The sequence below is a fragment of the Tursiops truncatus genome, chromosome 10 (assembly GCF_011762595.2).
Source record: "Tursiops truncatus isolate mTurTru1 chromosome 10, mTurTru1.mat.Y, whole genome shotgun sequence".
NCBI lineage: Eukaryota > Metazoa > Chordata > Mammalia > Artiodactyla > Delphinidae > Tursiops > Tursiops truncatus.
In genome coordinates, this window is record NC_047043.1 from 56,988,238 (window position 1) to 57,014,442 (window position 26,205).

The following is a 26,205-nucleotide window of genomic DNA, read 5'->3' on the forward strand; positions in this document are numbered from 1 at the left end:
CAAAGGTTGGACTAAAGAGAACACTGATCACGTGGGCTAGATGCTGTCTTTCTAGAACTTTCCAGTCTCTGAAAAGTGTGTCATGGAGTCAGAGGAGGAAGCCATTGCTGCTCTCAAAGCATAAACTACAGGCACGTTTCAGACTTAGAAGCGGCGAGTAGAAGCAGGTGGAATTGGAACGAAGCTTCTTTTCTGAGGTGATTTTAGGAGCCTCACGACGTGCGTTTTACTGCTGCTTCCCGTTAAGTACACTCTTCTGAATGTGCCTTGTAGATAGAGCTACAATATTTTAGCCCTAGCTTTTACTGTCTTTCTGAATTCACAATTTTCTTTTCAGTAACGCACCTGAATTTTGGTAATACTGGCCTCACCTAGAGAACCAAGAACATCTTCTAAATTCACCCATGTGTTTTGGGCCTAAGAAAAATCAGAACTTTTCCGTTTCCATTGGGTGAACAAAGTATGACCCTGTGATATTACATCCAGAATAATACATTTGCTTTTACTATGTTTCCATTATTTTGGAAAGAACCGCAGAGATCCTTGGGACTGTGGTCAGAAACAGAGACGAGCTCATGCACCTGCACTGTGGTCTCGCAGCGCCTCGCTCTGACCCACTTCCCTCCCATCTGGGCGTCCTGGGAGCATTGCCCTTCAAGGCCGAGAGGGGCACGTGTGTAATGCACTAGGCAGTCAACCCATGATTGATTCCATAATTAGTTTCAGCGAAATTCTGTAATCACTGCAATTCTGAAGATCCCGTCTCAGCCCATCTAACACCGCACACGCCACAGGCCAAGTCTCGCCAAAGCACTCGCACACCCAGGAGAAGCCCACTGTGGTTTGGGTAGGCTGTACTTGGGGTGGGGGGTGTCATCCACAGATGCTCCGATTTCTTCATGCAGGCTCTGGGCTCTGATCACACTGGGATCTTGGATTCTTTGCTCTCGAAGACCTCGAGAGTACATGTCTGCAAAGAATTCATTTCTACTTCGCAGACGAAGCTGTGCTGCTGTCCTCACGCAGGTGTTTCTGTTGTGCACACACATCGTTATGGCCTGTTCCTCTAAGAAACGTTAGCATCCAGTGTCAGATGTCAGTATAAAAGGGGAAGTGGGAAACCCACAGATATTTCCCCTGCGGTTCGGTGCTATGGGGACTCCGGACAGATTTCAATGGCCTGTTGTCACCCACTGGGACAGCATTGTGTCACTTCAGTTCTAGATGTCAGAAACAATTGACTGGCTGCCCGGGTGTGTGCAGGGCCCTGTGATGGAGCAGCGAGGAGTGGGCCGGGCCAGTGCCATCAGCCTGTGTGGCTGTCAGCATGGGGCACAGGGCCTGCCACTCACCCAGGAGGGATGCAGGTGATGGGGAATTCAAGTGGAATGAAAGACGTAGGGGTGAAGCAGGAACTAATCCTACTTCATGAGGCTTAGAGGTGGGAATCACTGGGAATCATCTGTTCTGAGCAAAAGGAAATCAAGAGGATGAAGGTTCGAGTCCCTGCCTAGCACTTAGGGTGTTTTTCTTGGAGAAAAAGATCATGCATGACCATCAGCTGTTCCTGGCTCCAACTTGACCCAGGCAGTGCCACTCGGCAGCCACGGGCACCCAGGTGGCCATTCCTACCCACCACGGGACAGGACCCGCCGCCCCAGGGGTGGAGGGCACATGTTCATCTCTTGGGCATGGAGGCAGTAAAGTCACAGTCAATATTATGGTTATTGGCCTGGTTTTGTCATGATGTTGACTTTGAGATATTAGGTGACACGAATGGAGGACATAGATGTTTGTGTTTATCAAAGGGCCACACCCTGTTTAGGTGGGGAGAAAACCCAGCACTGCTGGGGACGATCCCAAGGGTGATGGGGAACTCCAGTGCTTTCTCTGCGGCCCGAAGTCGTGCCTGCGTTTTACAAGGGGTGACGGGTGAGGCGTTTCTGCAGGCGGGAGCCCCCTCTGCAGGGAGCAAGGGCCCAAGTGCCTGCACAGGCAGGTGCCCAGAAAGGGGTGCAGACACCGTGGGCACAGATGCAGCCACTCACACTCTCCTGCTGTCTTTTTCCTGGTGGTGACCATCAGTGTTTTCTTAGATTAGATGCTATTCCCCCTTGATATTAAGAAAAATGTTTATTTTAAATTAAAAAAATTGTTTTGGTTGAAACCCTGGTGTGGGCAGTGGACTATTTCCTCCATTTCGTTTAGTGAACTGTTTACCTCAGCCTTTTATTTTTCTAAACTCTGGGTTTCTCTTTCATGCCACAGTGAAATTCCATCCCCTCATACTCTGAGACTCGGGACTCACTGAAGGAGCCTGGGGGGGGGTTGTGGCGGGGGCGTTCTTTGGAGCCTTCCCTTGTGGGTTGGTGCCTGTTCACATCCCGTCCCCCAGCCTGAGCCCTGAGCCCTGGAGTGTTCTTGCCCATCAACTTAGGACACATTAAAGATGAGGCCTGACCAAGATCATTGTCGCAGATTTGGCTGTTACAGACCCCTCTGGGTCTCATCTCCCAAGTAACCCGGGTGACCTGTGTGCTACGCATGGGGCTTCCTGACCTCGACAAGCTCGTGCTGCAGGAGAACACTGCCCCCGTCCTTGGCTCCCAGGCTTCCAGACAGGAAGGGAGAGGTGTCTTGCAGGCCCAGCACACCCTTGCTCCCAGGCCTCTGCCTGCATTCAGATCAAGAGGAGGCTGGTTCCTGAGCATGTGAGGCTGTGAAAGTCTTGTCCAGGAAGCACTTCCTGCAGAACAGATGCCGCTGGTCATCTGGATGATCTGAACAACTGGGTTAGTGTCCTGGTAGCATCAGTGAATGTGTCAGTGTCATGGGCTGATGGTAACATTATCAGATTGTCAACCTCTCTCTTCCGATAGACCGTCGCCCAGGACCATATTGTAGCAGAACCTGGACAGAGGATTTCCTCCTGCATTTCAGTTTGCAAAATAACATCACACCTAGAGGTCTAGTTACTATACTGAGTGATGCCTTTGAAAAAGTAACTCAATGTTTAAAAGAAACTTAGTCATCAGTCCTCTGATGTGGGGGTAAACTGATCACTATATTATTTTTACATGAATACTTGATAAAATACGAAATGCTCTTTTCCCTTTCTTCCACAGAATTGGTGTCGCCTTTGTCTGTCTTTTCTGTCCTGCCATCTCGGGTCATCCCTGTCACGTCGCTCTTGCCTTTGTCACCTTTTGTGGTCACAATGCACATTACATGATGTGATGTTCCTGAAGTATCCATTGTGGTTTATATATATATATATTTATATTTATATTATTTTTATTTCCTTATGATTAGTCATAGCTTGTTTTTGATCTTAGGGACACTGATTCTTTTTATTTCCAGTTACACTTCTCTTATACAAATTCCGTCTGCCTTCTGACCTGATCCTACACGGTGGGACCAACTGCTCTGGGCCCCGGAGTGGCCAGTGTTAAGGCACCGTCAGCCGAAGCCTGGCCTCGAGCCACTGCTCTATTGTCCCCCTTTGTGGATGTCCTCCAGAGCCCACAACTCTTCTTCTCCACTCTCATATCTGGATGTTTCCAGATTACATCCGTTCAACTCAGCTGCCTCTTAAGCAGCATCCGTTACCACTTTTCTCTCCTCCTCTAGTAAAGGAGATGTCGCTGATCGTCACCTTCCTTGTTCTTGGATCATTCATGAACGTTTCTACTCCCTCTTTACGTGTTTAGTAAATTGCACTGTGTTGCCAGGTTTAGGTTTGCTCATTCTCTACATTTCCCTCTGTTGGAGTTGCTCTCTTAAGCTCTTCACCCATCACTAGCTTTCTTTTCCATGTTTTAGCTGTTCAAGTGCTTGTGATTTTGCCACCTAACTTTCCCACTACATTTTCCACACTTTCTTGTTCTTTGCCTTTGTTTAGAAGCCTTTCTTTAAAACATACTCACACGGATTTCTGTTTATTTTTTAATTAACTCTTAAACTTCCTTTCCAGAATTTTAGGCAACTTTTAAAATCTTGCTTAAATTTGTGCTTAAAGGTCAGAACAGGGTAAACATGGTGTGTTCTAGAGCCAGGTTCCCTCGGTTTAGAGATTTAGCTGAAGCAGAAAAAAAGTCTGAGCCAGGTGGGACAGGACAAGATTTCAGCCTCACCAAGAATTTCCAAGATACAGGCAGACCTTCACAGGATGGAAGTGTGGTCCATCCAAATCCGAATCTCACAGCACAGGTGAACCCAGTGGATAATGGGGTGATGTTATAATAGTCCCAAACCAGCACAGAGTCCGGACGCACCATCAGGCAAGAGCCAGGCAGCCGCAGGTCAGTAGCCTGGGCTCTGGAGCCACGTGGCCTGGGCTCAAACCTCCTCTGAGCTGTGTGACCTCGGGCAGGTTTCTCAACCTCCCTGTGCCTCAGTTTCATCTTTAAGTTGTTGATAATGGTGTGCCTCTCATCGGGCGGTTCCAAGGAGCAAATGAGTTAGTATATGTATAGTTTAGAACAGCGCCTAGTAGGTAATGTAAGTGGTGGTCACTGTAAATTAAGTTACATGCAGGTAATAGAATGTAACAGACATTAAAAGTTATATCAACAAAGCAAGAGGAAAAAGGTTTTGACATACAAGCTTGGTTAGAAGTGCAGGAGATGGGGAGGGGGGAGGGGGGAGGTCAGTAACCAAGACTCCCATGCAGCTGGCACAGAGGAACGTGTATGGAGCACAGGGACTCGGGGATGCTGCCTGAGCCCCACAGCCTGCAGGAAGCAATCTGTAGGGAGTGTGTCCACCCCACGCTAAGGCCCGGGAGCCCAAGGAGGGGTTTGTTAGACTTACCACTTAGTGACTTCATGTGGATTTTGGATAAATGGGAAGGATCCCATGTTAGGGTGCCCATAACTTGGAGAAAATATTAGCACCCACTGGTAGAGTATGAAAGGACAGCGGTGATGAGCAGCTCTGATGAGGGCTTTTCGCTCCTAATAATGTTTCCCAAACCCAGGGAGGTGGGTCAGCCTCTCCTCAGTTTTGCTTTGTCATCTTTTGTTAGTGCCTTGCAGCCACCTGTGCACCTTTGGGCCTGTAGCACTGGCAGATCTGTAATGATCTTAACAGCCCTGACTGGCTGTAGCTAAATCAGATGCGCAAGCCTCCCTGCTCCAGCAGCGTCAGCGCAAGTGCACACCTGAGGGTGGTTGAGAAGCAAGCCTCTGGCTTCTGCAGGGCCCCTCACTCTCAACTGAAAGTAATTTGCATTCTCAAAATATCTGCGAAGTTTTCTTTTAAAGTGCCTTTAACTTTAGGGAATTTCAATCTGAAACCCAAATAATATGCGGAGAACACAGGCTCAAAAGGTGATGTTTCAAAAAATTTCTTTATTAAACTACAGTTGATTTACAATATTGTGTTAGTTTCAGGTGTACAGCTTCAGATTCTTTTTTCAGTATAGGTTATTACAAGGTATTGAATATAGTTCCCTGTGCTACACAGTAGACCTTGTTGTTTACCCATCCTCCATATAACAGTTTACACCTGCTAATCCCACACTCCCAGTCCTTCCCTCTCCCTTGGCAACCACCAGTCTGTTCTCTATGTCTGTGAGTCTGTTTCTGTTTCACAGATAAGTTCATTTGTGTCATATTTTAGATTCTACATATAAGTGGTATCACATGGTATATGTCTATTCTGATTTACTTAGTATGATAATCTCCAGGTCCATCCATGTTGCCGCAGATGACATTATTTCATTCTTTTTTTATGGCTGAGTAGTATTCCATTATATATATGTACCACAGCTTCTTTATCCATTCATCTGTTGATGGACATTTAGGTTGCTTCCATGTCTTGGCTATTGTGAATAGTGCTGCTGTGAACATTGGGGTGCATGTGTCTTTTCCAGTTATGGTTTCCTCCAGGTATATGCCCAGGAGTGGGATTGCTGGATCATATGGCATTTCTATCTTTAGTTTTTTAAGGAACCTCCATATTGTTTTCCCTAGTGGCTGTACCAACTTACATTCCCACCAGCAGCATAGGACGGTTCCGTTTTCTCCATACCCTCTCTAGCATTTATTATTTGCAGACTTTTTAATGATGGCCATTCTGACCAGTGTGAGGTGACACCTCATTGTAGTTTTTTAAATTAATTTATTTATTTTTGGCTGTGTTGGGTCTTCATTGCTGCGCACGGGCTTTCTCTAGTTGCGGCAAGCAGGGGGCTACTCTTGGTTGTGATGCACGGGCTTCTCATTGCGGTGGCTTCTCTTTGTTGCAGAGCGCAGGCTCTAGGTACATGGGCTTCGGTAGTTGTGGTGCGCAGGCTCAGCAGTTGTGGCACACGGGCTTAGTTGCTCGGCGGCATGTGGGATCTTCCCGGACCAGGGCTTGAACCCATGTTGGCAGGCAGATTCTTAGCCACTGCGCCACCAGGGAAGTCCCCTCATTGTAGTTTTGATTTGCATTTCTCTAATTATTAGCAATATGGAGGATCTTTTCATGTACCTGCTGGCCATCTGTATGTCTTCTTTGGAAAAATGTCTATTTAGGTCTTCTGCTCATTTTTGATTGGGTCGTTTGTTTTTTTGATACTGAGTTGCATGAGCTGTCTGTGTATTTTGGAAATTAAACCCTTGTCAGTCACATTGTTTGCAAATATTTTCTCCCAGTCTGTAGGTTATCTTTTCATTTTGTTTATAGTTTCCTTTGCTGTGCAAAAGCTTATAAGTTTGATTAGATCCCTTTTTTTTTTTTTTAAATTTCTTTTGCCTTGGGAGACCTAAGAAAATTTTACTGCAATTTATGTCCGAGAATGTTCTGCCTATGTTCTCTTCTAGGAGCATTATGGTGCCATGTCTTATATTTAAGTCTTTAAGCCATTTCGAGTTTATTTTTGTGCGTAGTGTAAGAGTGTGTTCTAACTTTACTGACTTACATGTGGCTGTCCAGGTTTCCCAACACCACTTGCTGAAGAGGCTGTCTTTTCTCCCTTGTACAGTCTTGCCTCCTTTGTTGAAGATTAACTGACTATGTGTATGGGTTTATTTCTGGGTTCTCTATTATGTTCCATTGATGTTATGTGTCTGTTTTTGTCCCAATATCACGCTGTTTTAATTACTGTAGCTTTGTAGTGTTGTCTAAAGTCTGGGAGAGTTATGCCTCCATCTTTGTTTTTTCCCTCAGAATTGCTTTGGCAATTCTGGGTCTTTTGTGGTTCCATATAAATTTTAGGATTATTTGTTCTAGTTCTGTGAAAAATGTCATGGGTAATTTGATAAGGATCACATTAAATCTGTAGATTGTTTTGGGTTGTGTGGCCATTTTAACAATATTAATTTTTCCAATCCAGTAGCAGGGGATATTTTTCTATTTCTTTGTATTATCTTCAATTTCATTTATCAGTGTTTTACAGTTCCCAGCATATAGGTCTTTCACATCCTTGGTTAGGTTTATTCTAGATTTTTTTTTTTGGCGGGGCGGGGGGACACACACTATTTTAAATGGAATTGTTTTTTACTTTCCACTTCTGATATTTCATTGTCAGTATAAAGAAATGCAACAGATTTCTGTATATTGTTCTTGTATCCTGCTGCCTTGCTGAATTAATTTATTAGTTCTAATAGTTTTTGTGTGGAGTCTCTAGGGTTTTCTATATAGAGCATCCTTTCACCTGCATACAATGACAATTTTACCTCTTCCCATTTTATTTCTTTTTCTTATCTGATTACTGTATTAGGACTTCCAATACTATGCCAAATAGAAGTGGTGAGAGTGGATGTCCTTGTCTCATTCCAGAATTTAGCAGGAAGCCTTTCAGCTTTTCATTATTGAGTATTATATTGGCTATGGATTTGTTGTAAATGGCTTTTATTATGTTGAGATATGTTCCCTCTGTACCCATTTTGGTGAGATTTTTTATCATGAATGGATGTTGAATTTTATCAAATGCTTTTTCTGCATCTATTGATGATCATGTGGTTTTTTACTTTTCTTTTGTTGATGTGGTGTATCACATTGATCCATTTGTGTTTCGAACCATCTTTGTGACCCTGGAGTGAATCCAACTTGATCATGGCATATGATCCTTCTTATGTGTCATCGGATTCTGTTTGCTAATATTTTGCTGAGGAGTTTTGCATCTATATTCATCAGAGATATTAGCCTGTAATATTCTTTTTTGGTAGTATCTTTGGTTTTGACATCAGGGTGATGGTGGCTTCATAGAATGACTTTGGGAGTGTTCCCGCCTCTTCAGTCTTTTGGAAGAGTTTGAGAAGAACAGCTAAGAGTTCTTTGTATGTTTGGTAGAATTCCCCAGTGAAGCCATCCAGTTCTGGACTTCTGTTTGCAGGGTGTTTTTTAAATTACAAATTCTATTTCATTTCTAGCGATCAGTCTGTTCAAATTATCTGTTTCTTGATTCAGTTCTGGCAGACTGCATGTTTCAAGAAAGTTGTCCACTTCTTCTAGGTTGTCTATTTTGTTGGCATATGATTTCTTATGGTTTTTTGAATTTCTGTGGTATCAGTTCTTATTTCTCCTCTTTCATTTCTTATTTTATTTATTTGGTTCCTCTCTTTTCTTTGTGGTGAGCCTTTCTTCTTCTCTTTTCTTCTTGATGATCCCTGGGGGCCAGAGTTTGTTGATTTTGTTTATCCTTTCAAAAAAACAGCTCTTGGTTTTTTATTGATGTATCTCTTTTATTTCCTCTCTGATCTTTATTATTTCCTTCCTTCTGCTGACTTTAGGTTTTGTTTCTTCTTTTTCTAATTCTTTTAGGTCTATTTGAGATTTTTCTTGTTTTTCTGAAGAAGGCCTGTATCACTATGAACTTCCCCTCTTAGGATTGTTTTTGCTGCATCCCATAGATTTTGTATGGTTGTGTTTTCATTGTCATTTGTCTCAAGGCATTTTTAAATTTTCTCTTTGATTTCATCACTGACCCATTGGTTTTTTAGTAGCATGTTGGTTAGTCTCCATGTAGTCATTTTTTTCTCATTTCTCTTTCTCTGGTTGATTTCTACTTTCATGCCATTGTAGTCAGAGAAGATGCTTGAAATAATTTCTGTCCTTTTAAATTTGTTGAGGCTCGTTTTGTGCCCTAGTATGTAGTCCATCCTAGAGAATGTTCCATGTGCACTTGAAAACAATGTGTATTCTGGTTTTTTTAGACTGAGGTCCTGTAGATATTAATTAAGTCTAACTGTTCTATTGTGTCATTTAGAGTCTTTGTTTCCTTTTTGAGCCTGGAAGATCTGTCCACTGATGTCAGTGGAGTGTTAAAATCTCCTACTATTATTGTGTTCCCATCAATTTCTCCTTTCAACGTTTGTTAGTATTTGTTTTAATGTATTTATGTGCTCCTATATTGGATGCATTTATATTATATAATATTAATAACAAGAATATTATAACAAGTATAATATTCTCTTCTTGTATTGATCCTTTCATCATTTTATAGTGTCCTTCTTTGTCTGTCTTTATGGCCTTTGTTTCAAAGTTTATTTTGTCTGATATGAGTATTGCAACCCTCGCTGTCTTGTTGTTTCCATTTGCACGAAATATCTTTTTCCATCCCTTCATTTTTAATCTATGTGGATCTCTTGTAGGCAGCATGTTGTAGGTTCTTGTTTTATTATTCAATCTGTCACTCTATGTCTTTTGATTGGAGTGTTTAGTTCATAGACATTTAAGATAATTTATTGATAGGTATGTATTTATTGCCATTTTAAACCTTGTTTTCCAGTTGATTTTGTATTTCTTCTTTGTTCCTTCTTTTTGTTTTTCCTTTTGTGGTTTGATAATTTTCTTTTGTATTACACTTGAGTTCTTTTCTTATTGGTTTTTGTGAATCTATTGTATGTTTTTTTATTTTTTAATTTAATTTTTTTATACAGCAGGTTCTTATTAGTCATCAGTTTTATATACATCAGTGTATACATGTCAATCCCAATTGCCCAATTCATCACACCACCACCCCCACCCCCTGCCGCTTTCCCCCCTTGGTGTCCATATGTTTGTTCTCTACATTTGTGTCTCAACTTCTGCCCTGCAAACCGGTTCATTTGTACCATTTTTCTAGGTTCCACATATATGCGTTAATATACGATATTTGTTTTTCTCTTTCTGACTTACTTCACTCTGTATGACAGTCTCTGGATCCATCCACGTCTCAACAAATGACCCAATTTTGTTCCTTTTTATGGCTGAGTAATATTCCATTGTATATATGCACCACATCTTCTTTATCCATTTGTCTGTCGATGGGCATTTAGGTTGCTTCAATGACCTGGCTATTGTACTGGCTATTGTAAATAGTGCTGCAATGAACATTGGGGTGCATGTGTCTTTTTGAATTATGGTTTTCTCTGGGTATATGCCCAGTAGTGGGATGGCTGGATCATATGGTAATTCATTTTTAGTTTTTTAAGGAACCTCCATACTGTTCTCCATAGTGGCTGTATCAATTTACATTCCTACCAACAGTGCAAGAGGGTTCCCTTTTCTCCACACTCTCTCCAGCATTTGTTGTTTGTAGATATTCTGATGATGCCCATTCTCACTGGTGTGAGGTGATACCTCACTGTAGTTTTGATTTGCATTTCTCTAATAATTAGTGATGTTGAGCAGCTTTTCATGTGCTTCTTGGCCATCTGTATGTCTTCTATGGAGAAATGTCTATTTAGGTCTTCTGCCCATTTTTTGATTGGGTTGTTTGTTTTTTTAATACTGAGCTGCATGAGCTGTTTATACATTTTGGAGATTAATCCTTTGTCCATTGATTCGTTTGCAAATATTTTCTCCCATTCTGAGGGCTGTCTTTTCGTCTTGTTTATGGTTTCCTTTGCTGTGCAAAAGCTTTGAAGTTTCATTAGGTCCCATTTGTTTATTTTTGTTTTTATTTCCATTACTCTAGAAGGTGGATCAAAAAAGATCTTGCTGTGATTTATGTCAAAGAGTGTTCTTCCTATGTTTTCCTCTAAGAGTTTTATAGTGTCTGGTCTTACATTTAGGTCTCTAATCCATTTTGAGGTTTTTTGTGTGTGTATGGTGTTAGGGAGTGTTCTAATTTCATTCTTTTACATGTAGCTGTCCAGTTTTCCCAGCACCACTTATTGAAGAGACTGTCTTTTCTCCATTGTATATCCTTGCCTCCTTTGTCATAGATTAGTTGACCATAGGTGCTTGGGTTTATCTCTATCGTGTTCCACTGATCTATGTTTCTGTTACTGTATGTTTTTAATTTGTGGTTACCCTGGTTTTCAAATATGGTAACCCATAGCTATAACTACTTGCTTTAGACTGGTAGTCATGAAAGCTCTACACTCTAAAAGATGTACATTATCCTACTACCCTTCTCCACATTTTGATGTCCATTTTACATCTTCATGTTTATCCATTTGCTGTTCCTTGTAGTTGTAATCACACTCAGAAAATTAAAAAAAAATTTTTTAATCTATGTACTGGCTTATTTAACTGACCTTCAATCCTTTTATATACCTGCCTTTCCTATCGTGATTTTCCCCTTTCTTATAGGTTCTTGCTTCATTTCTATTTAAAGAAGACCTTTCAATATTTCTTTTAGGATAGGGTTAGTATTGCTGTATTCTTTTAGTTTTTGATTGAGAAATTCTTTATCTCTTCTTTTAATCTAAATGATAATCTTGCTGGGTAGAGTATCCTAGGTTGCAGAGTTTTCCCTTTCAGGACTTTGAATAGAGCTTGCCACTCCCTTCTGGCCTGCAATGTTTCCGTAGAGAAATCAGTTGATAGCCTTATGGGGGTTCCCTTGTAACTGACTCTTTTTCTCTTGCTGCCTTTAGAATCCTCTCTTTAACTTTTGCCATTTTAATTATATGTCTTGGTGTGGGACTCTCTGTACTTCTTGTCCCTGGATATCTGTTTCCTTCTTTAGGTTTGGAAAGTTTTCAGCCATAATTTCTTCAAATACATCTTGATCCACTTTTCCCTTTCTTCGCCTTCTGGAATTCCTATTATGTGTAGATTGGCACACTTTATATTATCCTATATGTCTCGTATGTTGCTTTCATTTTTTTCATTTGTCTTTCTGTCTGCTGTTCTGATTGGGTGACTTCTGTTATTCTTACAGATCACTTTTCGTTCTTCTGCATTATTTAGTTTGCTATTTATTGCCTTTAGCTCGGTTTTTATCTTGGCAATTGAGTTGTCTAATTTTGATTGTCTCTTTGTGGTTTCTAGTTCCTTGTTACAGTGATCTCCATTTCTACTGATAGTCTTTCTTAATTCCTTCAGCATTTTTATTACCTCCTTTTTGAACTCAGCGGTCTGGTAGACTGGAGAGGTCTGTTTTCATTGTTTTTTCTTTCGAGGACTTCTTTTTTTCTTTTAATTGGGAGTACTTCCTCTGCTTTGTCATTTTACTTTCATTTCTCTTACGCTAAGAATTTAGGAGAAACAGTTACGTACTGTGGTCTTGAAAGGCTGCTTTTATGTGGGAGCATCCCTTTGTAGACTGTGTAAGTCCAATATTTTTGATGCCAGGGCTGTATTTGGTGTGGATGCCTGCCATGACTTTGCTCAGAGCGTGCTGGCCACTGTCCCCTTGATAAGGGGTGTGTTTGGTGCTGTGGTGACCAGAGCCTGCACTGGATATTGGGCGGGGCTTCCTCTTTGGTTGTCACAGCCCTGTCGGGGGTAGGGTTTGCTCCCCAGTTGTTGGAGTAAAAGCCCCCAGGTCCGGTTCTAAGCTGCAGTGTGAGGTAGGTGAGACTGGAGCACTCCCCCTGGAAAGGAGTTGCTGGGTGTTCCTCTGCAGGACCTGTTTGCTGGGACAGGCAACTCTGTGACACCACCCGTCACCTGGTGTGCACACCCACAAAATCAGCCTACCCTCTACCACCAGAGCGCGTGCGTCAGCTCTGCCTGCTTTCATCATGTGCACACTCACAAAGTGGGAGCTCCGGAAGCTGTGCCCACTGTGAGCATGGTGTGAATGAGGCTTCCATGACGGACCCACGCTCTGTCCCACACACACCCCCATTTGCAGCCTGGACCACATCCTAGGCCCTTCGGGCTATGTCCAAATAGCCAAACCAAGTCCTCTCCTCGAGTCTGTCCGCTGAAGCCCGAGTTTCAGCACCCAGGCACTGCGCACACCAGTAAGTGCATGTCTTGGGCTGGGAAGTGTGGTGACGTGGCAGCAGTCAGTGTCGGTTCCTCTCTATCCTGCTTGTAAGCAAGCCAGTCTGTGCACAGTCCTCTTGGGCAAATCCCAGGCTCCTGCAGCTACCTATCTGTCCTGGCTGAGCTCCCAGCCGGCGAAGGAGGTTCCCAGGGTAAGGAAACCATTCCTCTTTCATGGCTCCCTCCCAGGAGCACAGGTCCCACCTTGATTCCCCCCTTTTTTCCCTTTAGTCTTACCAGGTTACATGGGGATCTTTCTTACAGCTTCAATTGTATGAGATCTTCTGGTATTCACTGTTTGTTTGGTATGAGATCTTCTTGGTATTCACTGTTTGTTTGGTATGAGATCTTCTTGGTATTCACTGTTTGTTCTTTCAGGCGACTTCTCTTTTTCTTTTAATGGGGACTGCTTCCTCCACTTTTTCATTTAGCACTTTCAGTTGGTGTTCTGTGAGAATTGTTCCAGTTGTAGATGTATTTTTGACGTATTTGTGGGGGGAGGTGAGCTCCACGTCCTTCTGCCCTGCCACCTTGATCTCCTCCTCCCAAAAGATGATTTAAGAAGTAGATATTTTCTTTAAGTTGAACTGACATTTGTCTTCCCCAGGATCAGCTCATGCAGTTAATGAACTCGTGGACACTGGCATCTCACTGGTTGGGTGAGCTGGGCCTGGCCACCAGGTCCGGGAGCTGGGTTTGGACCTTCTTGGAGGAGTCTTGGTTTCCAGCTGGGACCAAGATGATGATCTGGCAACTCTCCTGGTGGCCCTTGACTTTCCCCTGTCATCTTCTCTCCACCCAGCTCTACCTGCATACCACCTTCCCTTCGCCAGAACCACCCCTGAGGGCTTGGGGGGCTGAGATTCCTGTCTCCACTGGGTGACATCCTGAGGGGCTGGACCCAGGTCTGCACTGTTACCAGGGCAGGGAAACCATCTGGAACTCCACAATCCTGAAACTTCTGACACACAGCCCATGTTATGGTGTGTTTCCTATGACCCTATACGTGTGACGGGCACATTTATGGTCCAGAAAGTGACGCTGACTTCAAGAACATGAGTGTGTCTCGTTTACACACCCACGAGAAGGGAGGCTTTACCTGTCTGTGCTGTTCTCGATGAGGTTATCGGCTGAGCTGTCAGCTCTGGCTGCTGCTGTAGGCTTGGAGCTGGGCTTGGTTGCTCTTCCACAGGTATCTGTGGAGCACCGACTTGGTGCCGGAGCTTCTGCAGGCCCTGGGGGCAGTCAGGAGACCAGGTATTAGATGGGATAGAATGTTTAAAGCAGAAAAAAACACAAAGTTCACATAGACAATGAAAAACCAGATGGTCTGAGTGGAGTGCAGGAATTAAAATAAAGGGATGTGACGGTGACGGGAGACTCCTCTGGGGTAAGTGATTTGGGACGGCTTATCTGGGGGAAGACAGACTGAGGAGCAAAGCGCAGTGGCAGGGCAGGCGAGGCAGATGGTGATGGGCCTGCGGGAAGGAGGAGCTAGACTGGAGGCCGCGGGGCTGTGAGAGAAAAGTGGAGGCTTGATTTTTCATCTCGAGTCTTTGGGAAACCCCTGTAGTGGCATGTTCTGGTCCCGTTTTAAAACATGGCTTGGGCTGCGTTTGTACAAGCGTGGGAAAGTTTGGGAGGTGGTTTCGGTGCAGCAGGGGCGACAGCCCTAAGGTAGGAGTTGGGAGGAATGGGGTGTGCTTGGCAGGTGGAGTCGACAGGACCCGATGGGGAGGGGCAGAGAGTCATCCAGGGTGACGTCTGCAGTTTGGGTCCGAGTAGCCGGCTGGTAGTGGTCCCTGAGATGGGGGCGACTGGGAGAAAAGTTGGCCGGGGTGGAGGTGAGGGATTCAGAGCGCTGGCCTGTTTGGGTGTCAGCAAATCTCACACTTCTGCATTTTGTCAAATGGTAAAATGAACCAACCCCTCCAGAGGGAGAGGAGGTGGATGTAACTCCCCGCTGGTGCTGTCCCTGCACCTTGCTGCCCCTCCACCCACTGCTTGGGGTTGTCAGAGCCTGATGGCATCGCCAGGCCCAGGACAGATCTGGAGTTTTTAACTGTTACTTCCGAACGTGTTCAGCCTGCTGCTTGTTTGAGGAACTTTCCTCTAGATCTAACAGACAAAAATTGTTTTTGTGAAAATGTGGTACTTCAAAAGGCCTGTTCTCTACTTCCCTTTTCACCTGAATTGCCAGACCCTTGCTTAATTCTGCCCTGACTCTAAGTACATGACCTCAAACAAGTGACAGGATAGAGGAGACATGCTTGTGGTTGCCGGGGTGGATGGGGAGGGAGGGCACAGCTGTGCACGAAGGAAGCGCCCTCTCCTGCTGGCCCCGCCCACAGTGGGCGGGGCTTCCTTCCAGGCAGTGGTTCTCTACCCCAGCTGTGTGACAGAATCATCCAGGGGAGCTTTGCTAACCCCCAGGCCACACCCCAGCCCATTAAATCAGGACGGAGTGGGGTAGGGGAAGCAGGGATGGGTGATGGCAGTGCTGTCACCAGGACTGTGCACCTGAGGCTGGCGGGACTCAGGGACCCTGGTCCTCCAGGTGCTGTTGCTGAGCTGAACTGACCTGAGAACCCAGTTCATGTTTGAGCTGCTGTCGTGGGATGAGATGGCCTGGCCGCAGAGGCCCTCAGCCTGGCTCCAGCCACTCAGCTCCACACTCAGAGAGACTGGAGGCCTCTAGCAAACAAACAGGAAGAGATGAATGCACAGGTTTGGCCTGTCCCCAGCCAAGACCTGCCCAGATAGAGTCCTTCTGGGCAGGTGGTTGTTGCTTTGGGGGAAGGAGTAATGGAATAGCTGCTAACAGATTGAAAATGGCGCAATACTGTAATCAACTGATTTCCTGAGCGATGTGAGTAGAAGGATCCCAAAACTGACTATGGGCTCAGCGAGGCAGAGTCTCTGCTGCGAGCCCGGGAGGATGAAGCCCCGTCTGAGGACTGCAGGTCTCAGAACACACTTCTGTACTTCTCCACAGGGAAGAAGGGATCTGGTTACTCACCGTTTCTCGGGTTAGGCTGCATGTCTGGCCAGCACGCGTAGTGATTCGGTTCCTGTTGCAGGCAGACCTCCGAGATACCCTGGGCTTGGTTCCAGGCCACTGCAATAAAGCGAGTCACGTGAATTTTTGGTTTTCCAACGTATATGAAAGTTATGCTTACACAGCATTATGTCTATAGAAACAGTGTACATACCTTAGTTAGAAGCTAATGCTGTTTGAAAAATGGCACCAACAGAATTGCTCAACACAGGATTGCCACAAACCTTCAATTTGTAAAAAACTCAATTTCTGCGAAGCACAGTGAAACAAGGTCCACCTGTATAATCATTGCTAATAATGATGCCAGAAATCAGTCTGTGCTTTTTAGAGAGTAATTTGGAGCGTGAGTGTTTTAATGAAGCATGAGTTGAGAAAAATTTCGTTCTCTCTTCATTCTGGTGCTTTTTATGGTGAAGAAGTCAGGACTTTTATCCTGCTTGTATTTTTAATAAGGTTTTGATTGAAGAATCCCCAAAGAAGCCAGTTTTTTCACCCCACCCTCCAGGCGGGGCAGCTAAAGAGAAGACGCCAAAGAACTGAGCTGCAGGAGGCAGCGTGAGGCCCTGAGGGGACGGCGCCTCCCCGCCAGAGCACACACGGTGGCCTGGATCTGCCCAGCATGGCCCGCGACGCCGGCTTGCGTGCTGGTGAAGGATGGCAGACAGCAAACCAGTGACTCCCCGCCCTGGGTTTGTCCACGGAGAAACTTCGAGGGCTTGCTGAAAGTTCAGAGAGTCCTGGGTCCCTCTACAAGCCAGCATGACGGCATTTTAGCATCTCGGGGAGGTACCAAGAGTCTGCATTTAACAAGGTCTCAGGACCCTTAAGTGACCACAGGACCAAATGATCACCAGGGTTCCTTCAGAGCAGCAATTTCGTGCTTCTGGAGTTAGTTCTGCCAATGCCCACCATTTCACCAGTAGGCGAGGATGTGGAAAGCTTCGCTGGGGCGGGGGGCAGTTGCATTACAAGTTACATGACCACACACTGAGGGGATCCAGACCCAAGAGCAGTGGGCAGCGGCCGGTTGACCCAGGAGAAGCTGTCTCGAGGCCAGATGGCATCTGACCCCATCTTTCAGGCAGGAGCCGAGCAGGCCTGCCCCATTTGTGCAGGAAAGGTTGCGGCGTCGCTCACTGACCTCAAATCCAGTTGAACTCTTCACCTCAGGCAGGCGGGCCGTTGCAGTTTGTTTCCTCTTGGCTGCTGGGTTTCTTCTTTGGGCTTTAGCTGCAGGTCTTAAGTTCTGGTCCTGCTCCCTGCCACTTCCCAGGGCCTCGGCACTGTGCTGAGGAAGGCCAGGTAGAGGTCATGGGGGCATAATAAGCCTTCCCGCCCCCCACGGGCCACGTTGCCTTTGGGGATCACAGAGCTCTGTGAGGCAGATCGAGCCCTGAGGGACCCAGCCATGGGACGGCCGGGGTGGGGGGGGTGGAGTGGGGTTGGCTCGACCCAGAGGCCTGGGGGCCTGTCACTCTTCAGCTTCAGAAGCAGCCTTGCTCCAGGACAGGCGAGGAAAGGGCACGAGTGGAGACAGGAGCTCCTGTGTAGACTGCCTGAGGCATGAGGGGCGGGGGGTGGGGAGTGGTCCCTGCCCCGGTTCCTACCTTTGCTTCCAGCGGCGCAGTTAAGTGTAGATGAGCCTGTGATATCCAGGAACCTCTACCCTTAGGAGCTGCCCTCAGCAGGGCAGGCACTGCGGGTGGGCAGTCGTCCAAGCCCAGTGGGTTCTGAGTCTCTTCCCCGGCCTGGGCCAAGCCCCCAACCTGGGACCTGAAAGAAGAGGCATCTTCGAGAAGCTAGGTCACTTGGGGCTGGGTCATTCAGGGCAGAGGGCCCGTCAGATGGCTGCCCTCGGCCTCGCAAGGTCTGCGGGACGCTCTGGCCTGACGCCAAGGGGCTCCCCCCTCCGCAGCCACGCACGCAGGGTGGGCTGTTTGCAGCTCACAGGGAGCCTCGAAGGCTTGTGGAGGGCAAGTGTGGCTGGTAGATTCTGTGACAAACTAGGGAATGTCGTATCCTCATTTTGATGCTAGTTTAGTTAAATTTATGTCGCTTTTAGTTTCTTATGGTTACTTGTCAAATCAGGAAATAGATTCATCTTCTGTGCCTCACCCCCTTTCTGTCTCTCATAAATAGACATGTTTAAAGGTCTCGTAAGTATTAAATGACACCAGCTGCAAGAGTCTGAAGTGCATCTGGGGGGAAATACTACATTTTACATCAGTAGTTGACAGTCGAAGTGGGCTCGTGAGAGGACGGGAGACATGAGTAACAGAAAAGGTAGCAGAGGCAAAAACTAACCTCTGGGGGCATTCGGGTGGCATGGCCGTTCTGCTTCTCCAGGTTTGTGAACTAAATCACACCGTCTCCGCCGTCCTGTCAGGCTGAAGGTCGCATAAACCCCGCAGCTGAGGGATGCCTGCTCTAGGCCTGCTCAGAGGCTGCGGGAAGAGCCCGTCCCCACTCGGCACCTCCCCCATCAGGAGCCGTCCCCCAGACCTAGGCAGGCCCCTCCCCAGCCCAGATGGACAGGGGCCAGCTGCCGGGAGCCCATCTCAGCACGGCCCTGCGGAAGGCAGAACAGGCTAGAAGAGAGGAGGACTGACCGGAGTAACGGGGGGCCTCCTGAGATGCTACAGGCCTAGAGGAGAGGGAGGGAAGCAGGTTGCAGCAGGAGGCAGAGGCGTTTGACTTGCAGTCTGTGAACCGGCCTCCTCTCCCCGAAAGCCGGCGGGAGTGTGCGCCGTGTCCAGCCCGTGTGGTGTTTGGGGCTCCCAAGAGGGGCAGCCAGGTGCCCGGGCACCAGCAGCGTTTGTGCTCAGAGTCTTGTTTTCTCCATAAGTAAATAGCTGTTATCAGAAATCTCCGTGTGTATTTTAAGCCAAATCCCAAAGGAGTTATTCATTGGTTCAGTACCCAGGGCAGAGCTCTATGCACGCTGTCCAGCACCCAGGGCACAGAGGCGGCCGGGGCCCCGGGACTGGAGCAGCAGGACTCCCGCCGCCCCGGGGCCGTGATGCCGGAGCGGGGCCTGGGCCGCCCCTGAGGCGCCACTGCCCAGCCTCACGTGACTCAGCGTGTCCTGTGTTCTCTCAACAGCAGATGAAGCACGTGGCCGAGAACCTGAAAGAGGACTGGAGGGAAGGCGGGAAGGAGGAGGCGCCCTGAGGGCCGGTGGAGCCAGCGGGCGCCCTCCCCGCGTGGAGCCCCGCACGCACGCACGCACGCCGCCCAACCTTGCTCTGGAGCCGCCGCTGCCCAGCCTGGCACGTGGGCGAACCGCCAGCTCCCCGGGTTGCCCTCACGGTGACCGTCGGGTCAGCAGGCGGGGCGTCCAGCGGGGTGGCGTTGCCGACGCTCGACGACGCGAGGTGCCTCTCTCTGGCTCTGTCCTGCTCTATGTTCACAGACCCTTTATTCACGGAACAGAGGTCACCAAGCTATTAAAGGCCTCATGCCCGCCTGACGCCTCCTTCCGTGTGTGGATGGAGCAGCCCGTCTGCTCCGAGCTGGGTCGTGGAAGGGGGAGCCGCCAGGGCAGCCGAGGGCCGGGCCCGCCTCGAGGCTGGGCCGCTTCCAAGGCGTGCGGAAGCCCCAGGGGTCCTCAGGAGGTTCTGCTGCCGCTGGGCCTTCCCTGGGGGTGCGCGGCAGGGGCCGCTGGGCTACCTTCAGCACAGCCGGCCGGCTGGGCCACAACTGGGGGGGCTGTCCCGGCTGTGCCCGCAGGGGTGCAGCTCCCTCGCCAGCACAGCAGCCCCCATCCCCCCGGAAACCGCCCTCCGGGCTCCTGGCTCTGGTCCAGCCCCGGGGACCACCCCGCTCGGGCCAGGCCTGGCTTCCTTTCCCACCAGCTGCTCAAAGTGCCCCAGACAACAGCCAGCCCCGCCCCACTGGGGCCCTCATAGCCAGGACACCGGGCCCATCTCGGGAAGGCCGGGAAGGGCGGGCAGGTCTAGACCCGTGTCCCTCGCTCCGAGCCCGGCCCCTCGGTTCCCTCCTTCACATCACGACTGGGGTGGCCACGGCAGGCCCGCTCCACGCATGTTTTTGGAAGCCCAGCTCTCCCGCCTGCTCCGCGTGGTTCAGCGGGTGCTGCCAGACTGTCGTCTTTGCCAGCATGGACGCCTGTGGTCAGCCTTGCCCTGCCCCCTTGGTTGAGGCCTTGCATGGCACAAGTACTCACTGGTGGTTCCGTGCTCGATGGACACTTTCTAGAGCATTCTTGTGTCTTAAAACACCAGGGAACGGTAGCCGCCACTCCAGTCCTGAGCCGCCAAGAGCTTCCCTGCAATTCCAGCCTGGGCGCCTGTGTTTGCTGGGAAAGGAGAAAGCTCAGGTGGGTCCTTGGACCCAGCTGTCTCCCCCAGATCGGGTTTTGGGGACCAGTCACATGAGTGCAGTTGGGTGTGAGGCGGTGGGTTCCGGGTGGACCCCATCAGCTCACCTCCCCACCCACGGGCTCACAGCTGCTCTCCAGGCTGGCCCTCCTCGCCCTGCTACAGTGCAGACCCCGGGCTCCCTGCACTCACGACTGTCTTTCCCAGAAGCCTCCCCCTGCCCTTCCTCAGTCTGATGCAGCAGAACCACGTCACTTACCCAGGACTAAGCCAGTCATGCTCGGGGGAAACGGGACCGGGTCAGCCTGGACGCAGGGACCCACCTCACTGGGGCGGGCTCCTGGGCCTCGGGGAGGAGGAGGATGGACGTGGGAGCCGGTCAGGTGGAGACAAGAGGGAGGCTGGCAGGAAGGAGATGCCACGTAGGCCCGCTAGGCCCCCGGAACTCCTCTTTGTGTCCCAGCGCTCGGAGTCGGTGGCGTCTGGCTCGTGGCAGGTGCCCAGGAGCAGGGGTGGAAGACACCAAGGTGTCCTTCACTGCACGTCTCATAGTCCCTCGTCACCCTAACTGGCCTGAGGGAGACACCCAGGATGACACTGCCCACCGCCGCTCACTGGCCCCCGTGCGTGAGGATGCCCGGCAGCGCTCCCCCGGCCTGCTCCCGCCCCCGCTGCCCCGCTGCCCTGCTAGCCCTAGGGTCCTCGTGCCCCACCCCCAACTCAACTGCACTGCTCCCCACTTCTCCCAGACACCCCGAGGATTCCGGCCGCGGGAGAGCCCTCCTCTCGTCGACCCTAGCCCGCCTTCCCCCGTGGAGTGGACAAGAGCTGCAGGCACTGCCTACCTGGAGCAGGTGAGGCAGGAGCCCAAGCCCGGGTAAGAAAAGGTGCATAAAGTGATGGCGCCAGCAGGAGGCTGAGGCAGCAGTGTCTCCAGACCGAGCAGGGAGCGGGCGGCCGGGAACCCGGTCTCCTGTGCACACAGCCCGCCCTGGTTCTCAGGGCGCATGAGGCCTTGCCCACACCGCAGTGACCCCAGGTCTTTGGGCCCAAGCCCGGTCACCAGACGGCTCTCGAGGAGCCGCTGCGTGGGCAGGTCCCCAGAGAAGAGCCTCAGCACCTGGGGAGAGCCGGAGACAGGTGATGCCCCCATTCCTGCACGAGCCCCATCCCGCTGGCCCTGCTGGGAGGGTCCCAGCGAGACGAGGCGTGTGCAGCCGCAGAGGTGGCCCTCACTGGGCGTGACGCTCTCTGGGGCAGAGCCAGGCCGCAGCGCCGCTCCTTGCCTGCCGTGGCCTCTCCCCTGACTACCACCCTCCCTCAAGCCATGAAATACAGACTGTCACTGCGTCCACAGATTGCCAGTGCGCCCTGGCCCAATTCACTTCTCAGCCCAACTATCCCCTCTCACGCCACCAGCATGACATTCAGTTCTGGGCCACTGACAGTCACTGGGCCTCCGGGGGCAGGGGCTGGGCCCGTGCCCCCCACACAGGCGCCCCCTTGCTCTCTATGGTCAGCCTGGTGGGCCTGCTGCAGGCGGGGGAGCAGGCAGTGGACCCTTCTCTCCCCCCTGGTGGCCACACTGACTCACTCCCCACCAGCGGCTCCAGAGCTCAGACGTGAGAACAAATCTTTATGCTGCTGACTTCTGGGAGGAAACTAGAAGCAAATGGTTAGGGATACCCAGCCCTACAGTGAAGCCGGAGGCCACTTCCCTCCTTGATATGCCCTCTGGGCCTCAGTTTCCTCCTATTGTCCCTATTTTATAGATGAGAAAACTGAGGCACAGGGGGCTTCGGGGAATTCACAGCAGCGTGGCCCACATCTGCCAGGACGGTGCTTGCAGCCTGTACCAGGCCCTCGGCCCCAGCTCTCTCTCAGCCCTGACCCTGGAGCTCCTGCCCTCCTTCCAGCAGGAAACTGGCAACAAGAAGATGGAAGACCAAAGGCCACAGAACAAGAACCCTGGGATCCAGACTCTTCCTGACCCAGTTTAACCCACGGCCGTGCAAGGACAGCCCCCGGCACCGGGCAAGCAGCAGGTAACGGCGAGCTTCTTGCCGGTCAGCCGAGTCCGAGGACTGCCCTCCGTGCCCCGCCCGAGGGTGGCCTGAAGAGAGGGGACCTGACAGAAGTGGAGCCACCAGCACCTTCCAGGGCCACCAGGGACTGGAGGAAAGACATGACCCCTCTGCTGGGGCAGCTGTGTCCTCAGGACTCTCCAGCCTGGGAGCACCCTTGCGTCACCACCACGAGGGGCCACAGCCTCTGCAGAGAAAGGAAGGCGCTTCCCCGCGTCCTGACAAGAGGCCCGTCTGTGGTCGCTGGTGTCTGTACAAGCAGGCACCCGGGAAGGCTATGGGACGCTCCTCCTCCCAGCCTCCTAAGAGTCAAAGTTAGGAGGTCTTGCGAGCTAGCTGGGGCCCCAGCCAAGCCCTGCACTGGGTGGGCAGTGAGGCTGGCATCAGTAAGTGGGCCTCAGAGAGTGGCCGCAGACCCCAAGAGAGAACCACCTGCACCCTGTTCACTGCAGATGCTCGGGTGCCGCCACCCAGGCCTGAGGAACGGGGTTCTGGCAGCTTGGCCTGGAGCTCCACGTCTTTGAGGATGCCTGCAGTGGACGCTGCCACACGCTGCACGCTCTGGAGTGTGAGAACTGAGGGGAGCAGAGGCCCTGCCGGTTTCTCCCCAGGAGGGGCCGCAGAGCCAGCCTCCTCCCCTGCTGCCTTGTCACCAAGGTGCCAGGTGGGGGCCCCCATGGTCTGGCAGGGATCTGGAGCAACAAGCACCTCCCTCGCACTGGATAGGCACCCCTGGGCCTGAACAGGACCTGGGGCAGAGGAGCAACGGGGCGCAGGACCAAAGAGACCTTCCAGTTCCAACACCCGGCGCTGGCATGCCCCACGACCCTTTGAAAGCCCCTGGGATACCTGGGCAGGTCAGAGGCAGAGCCGCCACCACTCAGGAGGGAGGGGACGCCAGGCTTCTTGCTACCTGGTCTGTGAGCCTCACGTGATCAACTAACGTAAAAGAGATACGATGGCGTTTTCCCTTGAGCTTGTGGCACAGATCATGCAGATGACACGTGGCCTCGTCTCTGGACCTTTCTGGCGATCACGTGGCTCCTTCCGCTACCCACTGTCTTCTCCTGTGCACAGCCGAGAGCACCGCGGCCCAGGCAGGAGGACACGGGCAGGGCACAGCGGGTGAGCCCAGGTCTGCTGACCCCCGCCCCGGCAGGTGTCCAACAGGCCCAAGGTGTGAAGGCAGTCATCTGCTCAGGACCAGGAAAATCATCAACGTGCCGAACAAAGGACCAGAGGGCAACTCAGTAGTGCAGACACAGATCCACGCTGCCCTTTACACAGCTGTCTGGCTCAAAAACAGGAAACAAATGTTTCCACGCTAAGGGAGGCTAAGAGCCACTTACAGTGATCTCTGCCCCTCCCATCCCAGAACACAAGGCCGAACACTGGCACCGCAGATGGAGTCAGCTAAATAAACGGGGAGACCAAGCGAGGTACCAACAACTGCCTTCCAGGACCCGCCCGACTGCCCGCCAGCCGGGGCGCCCTGCCTGTGCCCTGGACGAGCAGCCCCTGGCATTTGGGCCACAACTGAAGGAAGGATGCAGGTAGGGATCTGCGTTAATAACCTGAACCGACCCAGTGATGTGCTGACTCCCACCTGAACCGTGTGCCCACTGGTCCAGGTATTTGCTGTGCTTCCTACACAAACACGCTGAAGGTACCGACTCCTTAACACACCACAGGCATCCCGGGGCCGAGAGACGCTTCTTCCTCGGTCCTAATCTGCTCCCAGACAGTGGGTCCCAGGGAAGCTTCGGCACGCTGGAACCCCTTGGGACATGTTGTGAGACCAGGTCTCAGCCCCTGATCCAAATGCCTTCCCATCACGAGGTGCAATGAGCTGCCCGACATGGTCTCATCTGTGTGTCCGCATCCCTCAGGACCAGGGGTCTCACAGAATTTGGAATTCTTTCAGGTATTAGAAAGGTAACAAGATGCACAGACATCTGTTATGTAAGAGCTCCAGTGTGGTTTAAAGTGAACCCACAGCCTAGTGCTTTAATACTGCTTTGCCCAGCCCTCTGGAAGGTCAGAGGTCATCCACTGTCTCCCCTCGCCGCATGCAGCCGGGCAACCTGAGGGGTGGGCTCTGGGGTGGGGTCAGCGCCGTGCCTGTGGGCAGGCCCTGTACCCTTCTGAGCCCCACAGCCCGCCTACCGGTCCCTTCCCGCGGGGCGCTCTCAGAGTACCGCCCACACACTCACCATCACCGCGGCCACCTCACTGCCGACACTTCTCAGAGAGGCCTCCTCAGGACCTGCTTCCACCTCTCGTTCTCCTCTGCCTCAGAGCTGTCTCTGCTGCTCAGAGACCACAGCCTCAGTGAGCAGTTCTTGGGCTCACCTGTCGCTCTCCCGCTCGGTGGCCTCCACTCCTTGTCTCCCTGATGCCTCCTCTCAGCCCCACACTTGAGGCGGCCCCTGGGCTTCTGTCTCTGGCCTCGGCTGCTCTCTCTGGGCCTCTGCTCTCGCCAAAGCCTCCCATCCTCGTGGCTGAGATCACCTCCTTCATACCTGCAGAATACAGAGCTAACCCCTCGGCCAGGTGCATAACCTGCAGGGCCCAGTGCATCCCCTTTTTCCAAAGTTTCAGGAATTTCAAGACAACAAACTAAGAGCAGTGTTAAGCAAGAGAGGGCCCTTCTAAGCAGGGGCCCTGAGTGACAGTGGGATGCTGAGTCTGTCTCCTTTCCACCCTAACCCTGATGTTCCACCTGGCAACAATCTTTCTAGCCATGCCCCGCAGTCCTCCAGTTCTTCCAGTCTTCCAGTCCAGAAACCCTGGAGTCCCTGTGACCCTTCTCTCCCAGCACAGTCCACGCCTGTCTCCTGTGGCTCACAGGGACCGATGACCCGATCCTACCCAGCTCAATTCTCTGCCTCCTGCACTCTCCCTCCCTCCCCTGGCTCACCTGTCTTGGAACTCTCCTGGCCCTCACAGCAGTGCCCTGTGACCCGTCACCACCTCTGATGGTCATCTGGTGCTAATTTAAATCCCTGTTTCTTCCCCAAGGGCATTATGAACTCACAAGGACCAAGGTTCTGTGTTTTCCCTCTTCTTGACTTTCCAACACGTAACGCTTTGCTGGGAGAGAGGTGTTCGGGAGTCGGGGATCCTCAAAAACACAAACGACTCTCTAGCAGTCACAGTGTGCTTGGCTTCCGTCAGCTCAGGAAAGGCTAGATCCCATTTCCCCTTCTCAACGATCCCTCGCCAGATCCAGAAGCCTGAGGAACCCAATCCCTGCTGGACTTCGGGGCAAAGGGGTAGCCTGAGGTCTGGCATATCCTGCTGCACAAGGAGTGAGGAAGAACTGGAATCTGCCGTCTTTGAGAGCGATCGCTACATGTGCGTGAGAAAACTACCTGGAGCTGGAGAAGGAAGCCCCCCCGGAAAGCAGTAGACTGACCAACGCTTAGAACTTACACAAAGCTGAGAACAGTTCACGCTCCCACCAGCCAGAGTGGAAAGAGTTCGGTAGAGTGCTTAGAAGGGTACCGCTTCAGTGGTGGGCCAAATTAGCCCTGAAGACTGCTCTGGATCTGTCCTAACACACTTTAAAAGCAAGACCCAAAAG

The 26,205-nt window shown here is 50.5% G+C and overlaps 2 protein-coding genes across 14 annotated transcripts in view; one reads left to right on the forward strand and one right to left on the reverse strand.

Moving 5' to 3' along the window:
* ANO10 (anoctamin 10) overlaps nucleotides 1–19,664 on the forward strand; it is a 213,525-nt gene extending 193,861 nt beyond the window's left edge. For 3 of the 6 annotated variants that reach the window (XR_012323975.1, XR_012323976.1, XR_012323978.1), the window contains one exon: nucleotides 19,298–19,320. Coding sequence is in view for 3 of the 6 variants with exons in the window: in XM_033864644.2 (XP_033720535.1) it covers nucleotides 19,298–19,366 (69 nt within the window). In the remaining 3 variants the exon portion in view is untranslated. Of the gene's footprint in view, nucleotides 1–19,297 lie in introns of all 6 variants that reach the window. The other 3 variants (XM_033864644.2, XM_033864646.2, XM_033864645.2) reach the window with 2 other exon arrangements.
* The window catches only part of SNRK (SNF related kinase), a 154,518-nt gene continuing 136,977 nt past the window's right edge, over nucleotides 8,665–26,205 (reverse strand). For 6 of the 8 annotated variants that reach the window (XM_073787850.1, XM_073787849.1, XM_019946841.3 and 3 more), the window contains 2 exons: nucleotides 16,350–25,141; nucleotides 8,665–16,255 (listed from right to left, as the gene is read on the reverse strand). The gene's annotated coding sequence lies outside the window, so the exon portion shown is untranslated. The remainder of the gene's footprint in view (nucleotides 16,256–16,349; nucleotides 25,142–26,205) is intronic. The other 2 variants (XM_073787847.1, XM_073787848.1) reach the window with 2 other exon arrangements.